This window comes from Lethenteron reissneri, chromosome 24 (assembly GCF_015708825.2).
Source record: "Lethenteron reissneri isolate LAM-NWPU_2019-01 chromosome 24, ASM1570882v1, whole genome shotgun sequence".
NCBI lineage: Eukaryota > Metazoa > Chordata > Hyperoartia > Petromyzontiformes > Petromyzontidae > Lethenteron > Lethenteron reissneri.
In genome coordinates this window covers 1-4,656 of record NC_083802.1, presented here as the reverse complement: position 1 = coordinate 4,656, position 4,656 = coordinate 1, and the positions used below count along the sequence as shown (strand labels likewise).

Below are 4,656 nucleotides of genomic sequence, written 5' to 3'. Positions count from 1 at the left end.
CTGTGGGTTCAAGATCTTTCTAGCTCATCGGAATCATCCTGCTGCAGTCTAAACATTCTCTGTGCCTTGTGTGGGTCTCCTTGGATTACCACCACTTGAGCATTCCACTTACATATAGTTATAGCTGTCAACCCCTTATTACAGACCAAGTCAGACCTTAATGGTCACCCCGTGCCCCTTGTGAATCTCAACTTTCGTCCTGCAAAGTCCCATCACAAGGGAGAAACAATCAAAGACACAAAACAATTGTTGCTGCTCGTATTGAAACGGCTGTCCGCCGTATGCACCTGAAAACTCAATTTCCCTCTGAAAACAAAAATAATTAGCATTTTCACTGCTTGTGTTGTGGTTATTGCAAACATGATCCCTTGTATAAAGGTGTCAGTTTTTGTACCATTTGAAAGGGTAACAACCTACTACTACTGTGGCTACTTTGTTGTTGTCACGCTGCACGATGGGACCGACCGCCGGGACTGGTTTGCTACGGCCTTTGGAGCGGCTTTGCCAGTTTCGGTAGATCGTCTCAGGACCGCTGGATAATGTCGGATGATTATCGTGCCGTGCCGGATAATGGATGATGATCGACGGTATCCCGAGGCTGCAAAAGAGCTGAACGCGGCGCGCGGCCAGCCGACGTGCCGTCTGAATCCGCGTCTCTCTTCTTGAATCCTCAGGTGGGCACGCTTCTGGCGAGCTGGTGGTCACAATGAGCTGGAACTTCCTGACCCGTTTGTTGGAGGAGATATCTCTGCACTCGACGTACCTGGGCAAGCTCTGGCTAACCACGTTCCTGATCTTGCGCATCATGCTGACGATCGTGGCGGGCGAATCCATCTATCACGATGAACAGAGCTCGTTCATGTGCAACTCCCAACAGCCGGGCTGCACGAACATGTGCTACGACACCTTTGCTCCCCTGTCCTACGTGCGCTTCTGGATCTTTCAGATTATCACCGTGGCGACGCCCAGCATTCTCTACCTCGCCTTCGCCGTACACAGGATACAGAGGTCTAGTGAAGTTACACTATGAGACATCTCCTTTACCAGTGGCAAAATATAGTAGTAGGTTTTTACCCTTTAAACTGGTACAAAACTGACACCTTTATACAAGGCATCATTTTGAGTTGTGCGCCTTTTGGTGTCATCTGGTCCAACACCAATGGAGACTAGGCTCTAAAGAAAGCCGCCTTGGGTTTGGACAAATCAACTTCAAGGACAGTGCATATTATTATCATTATCAGAGTTGTTTCTTTTTGTTTGCATTTTGCCTGCTTGTGTTGTGGTTATTGCAAACATGCCTTGTATAAAGGTGTCAGTTTTGGTACCAGTTGAAAGGGTAAAAGCCTATTACTAGGCCTAGTGAAGTTACGGCGACGACGATAACCGTGATAAGAACGGCGAAGTCCCCCAAAAAAACCTTCATTCCGCTCTTTGTTCTTGCGAGAAGGAGATGTTTAACTTTTACTCCCGCGTCGTTATCCGCAGGTCAGAGAGCTCGCCTGGCGATCAAGGAGGGGAGTTTCCCGACGAGGCCAAGAAGAACGACTACAGACGGCACGACGGGCGTCGCGCTATCAGGGCCGACGGCCTCATGTGGGCCTACGCGCTGCAGCTCGTCCTGCGCACGGTGGCCGAAGCGGGCTTCCTTCTGGGCCAGTACGTGATGTACGGCTTGGAGGTGATCCCCCGCTTTGTGTGCCCCCGCCGCTACCCCTGCGTCCACTTCGTCGACTGCTTCGTGTCGAGGCCCACGGAGAAGACCGTCTTCCTGCACGTGATGTATGCCGTGGGGTGCCTCAGCCTGGCTCTCGACCTGGCCGAGATGTGGCACCTGGGGATGGGCGCTCTCAGGGACGAGCTGCCGGGCAGCCGAGCCAAGCGCCGGTATTGACAGCACTATGAGACATCTCCTTTAGCAGTGGCAAAATATAGTAGTAGGGTTTTACCCTTTCAACTGGTACACAAACTGACACCTTTATACAAGGCATCATGTTTGCAATAACCACAACACAAGAAGTCAAAATGCAAACAAAAATAAACAACTCTGATAATGATAATAATATGCACTGTCCTTGAAGTTGATTGGTCCACACCTGAGACAACTTCAAGGACAGTGCATATTATTATCATCAGAGTTGTTTCTTTTTGTTTAACACATAGGCTTTCGCGACCAATGTTATTCATAATCAACGTTTTTGGGTTTAGATCGCGTTATTTATAAATGTGTCGTAACCCTCCACCACCCGACACGGCCAATCAGTAAAAAGTGTCACGTTGACAAAGACAAATAGTTCACTGCTTTAGCCCACCGGTGTGTTGAAGCCACAACATTTACAATTTGAGTACGACGTTTCGCTGGTAATTGCATCCAGCATCATCGGGCAATTCGCCAGAATGGTGAGGGGCTCTGCTGTGTCTCCCGTTCTTATATAGAGCAGCAGCAGGGTGACGTCATCATTAACTCATTAACTCATCAGGTGCAAAGATTCAAGGGGGGAGTGATTGTAATTATATACTAGATTAGTAATCAGGCTATTGTTACGATGCGAGTTGTAGATTAGTAATCATTTGGAATGTGTTTTATTGTGATTATGCTACATTAGTTATCAGTTAGTGGTTGTTTCCCTTATAAGGAATTGTAATGTATCTTATTTAATATGTAGGGGTTATTACGGGAGAAACGGCGGACGAGAAACACAGAGGTGTGTGCACTCACACACACGGGTGGTCGCACCGACGTCCGCATCCGTGATCCCCCACGCCCCCAAGCCCTCTGAGGGGATCCCTATAAAAGGCGGGGAGCCAGAGAGCTCGAGGCAGTACGACACGAAGCTGACCAGTGAAGATCGAAGACTCGGAGATTAGGCCCTGGGACTCCCCTGTCTCGCTGCCCTTGTCAGGGCCGAGCTGGGTAAGCCAGCGGCGCGGCCCAAGAGCTCCCGGACCTCTGCCCTTGTCAGGGCAAGGCCGGCTTAGCTGGTGCCGAGATCTGTGCTTACCAGGGCCAGATCAGTCAGCCTCCCGTAGCCCAGTAGAGGAGGACTGGGGAACAGGACAGAGGGCATAGTACTAGGGTGGGTTTCCCATAGTACGGGTGAAGGGGCCGTTACCCCTTCAACTATTGTGCCTGTCACTGAGTTAATAAACAGAGTGTGCCTCAACTCCGACCTCGTCTCCTCGAACTTACTACATCTGGCGTCAGAAGTGGTCCAAGCATGGATACGAGACGGACGACTCGTGCCCAAGACCCAGGAGAGGATGACGACGATGGGAGAGGCAGTGCAAGACGTCCGCCGCCGGCGTACCTGCACAACCGCTGCCGGCTCCAACACCTGCGGGGTCGTCGGAGAGGCTCGGGACGTCGGCTGACGAGTTGGCGTTGGCCCACTCGCGACTGGCGGAGCTCCTGTATGTAGCGGCCGCCATGCTGGAGCGGATAACTCGCCTGGGGCCGGGAAGGAGCGACGCTGCCGGGAAGATGGACAACGCCCGCCAGAAACTCCCGCCTTTGCGATGGGCGGGAGGCTTGAAATTCCCGCCACAGGGACAGTAGGGGCCGAGGGAGGGGCCCCAGCTCGTCACGCGGGTGGCGGGGCCAACCAGCGGGCGCCACGTCATCGGCGGGGGGCGGGTCGCAGTGGCTGCCTATCAGGGGTTGCCACGTCACCACCAGTGGACGCCGGCACCGACCAAGCTGGAACCAGCGCGTCACGGACGGTGCGACCTCCAGTGGGGCCGCCATTGCTCATACTGTCCATGGGGACAGTATGAGTGCTGCGTACAGGATCGGGGACGGGAGCCGAATTTCAACACGCCTGCCCGCCCTGCAGGTGTCGTAGCAAGCGGCGGCGATTGGGGTGGGTTCCAGCGCCGGTTCCTCGCCCACCAAGAAATGGCTGCGTGGACAGACAAACGAGGCGCTGTGTGCTCTCCGGCAATGCTGGATGGCGACGCCCTAGGCACCCTCACTGCTGCACCCAGGTCGGCACGCTCCACACTTCAGTCGGCGCTGCAGCTGCTGGCCACGGTGTATGGGCCGCCTTCTGATTGTCGCCAGCTCTTCTACGAGCGACAGAAGGGCAACAAGGAATCACCACTTGCGTATCGCACGGCCCTGCTGTCATTGGCGAAGGAAGCCTTCCCGCGTATGGACGAAGAAGGGATCGATGCGATGGTGGCCGAGAAAATTTTGCTGCTGGCTGACGACTTGGACTTCGTCATCCTAGCACAGGATGATGCGGACATGTCGTCATTGCGGGCTGCAAGGCACATTCATGCCAATCTCATTTCCCAGCGGAGGAAGGCTAACAAGGCAGCTGCAAGACACACCGTGGCGGCGACCACTTCCGACTCTGAGAGAGCCTTCGCTGCGGACCGTTCTGCGGGATGGCGATCTGCCGAGCGACCGGCTCGGGACGTACCGAGCCACCGAGAGCAGCCCAAGTCTTCGGGAGCGCTCGTCACGTGCTACAATTGTGGCCTCCGGGGCCACGTGGCGTCGGGATGCCGGGCTCCTCGACAGCGTGGAGCGAGACCTGGGGCTGCGGACGGTCCTCTTCACAAGCCTTCGCAACATCCTCGGGCAAGTCATGGCACCCCACACGTTCGGCCTGCACGCACACCCACTTCCCTCTCACATGGTCCGACACACGAGTC

The 4,656-nt window shown here is 54.4% G+C and overlaps 1 protein-coding gene across 1 annotated transcript; it reads left to right on the top strand.

Annotated features, from left to right (window-relative positions):
• The first annotated feature begins 706 nt into the window (after window positions 1-706).
• LOC133346287 (gap junction gamma-1 protein-like) lies at window positions 707-1,934 on the top strand. The gene is made up of 2 exons (XM_061557784.1): window positions 707-1,018; window positions 1,445-1,934. The coding sequence occupies exons 1-2, from the start codon at window positions 707-709 to the stop codon at window positions 1,889-1,891; spliced, it is 759 nt and encodes a 252-aa protein (XP_061413768.1). The 3' UTR covers window positions 1,892-1,934.
• Window positions 1,935-4,656: the final 2,722 nt, after the last annotated feature.

Bases quoted from the DNA above. Each gene is read 5' to 3' on its own strand.
- LOC133346287 (XM_061557784.1), top strand. From the start codon at position 707: ATGAGCTGGAACTTCCTGACCCGTTTGTTGGAGGAGATATCTCTGCAC. The intron at 1,019-1,444 runs GTTACACTATGA...TGTTCTTGCGAG, and splicing joins GGATACAGAGGTCTAGTGAA to AAGGAGATGTTTAACTTTTA.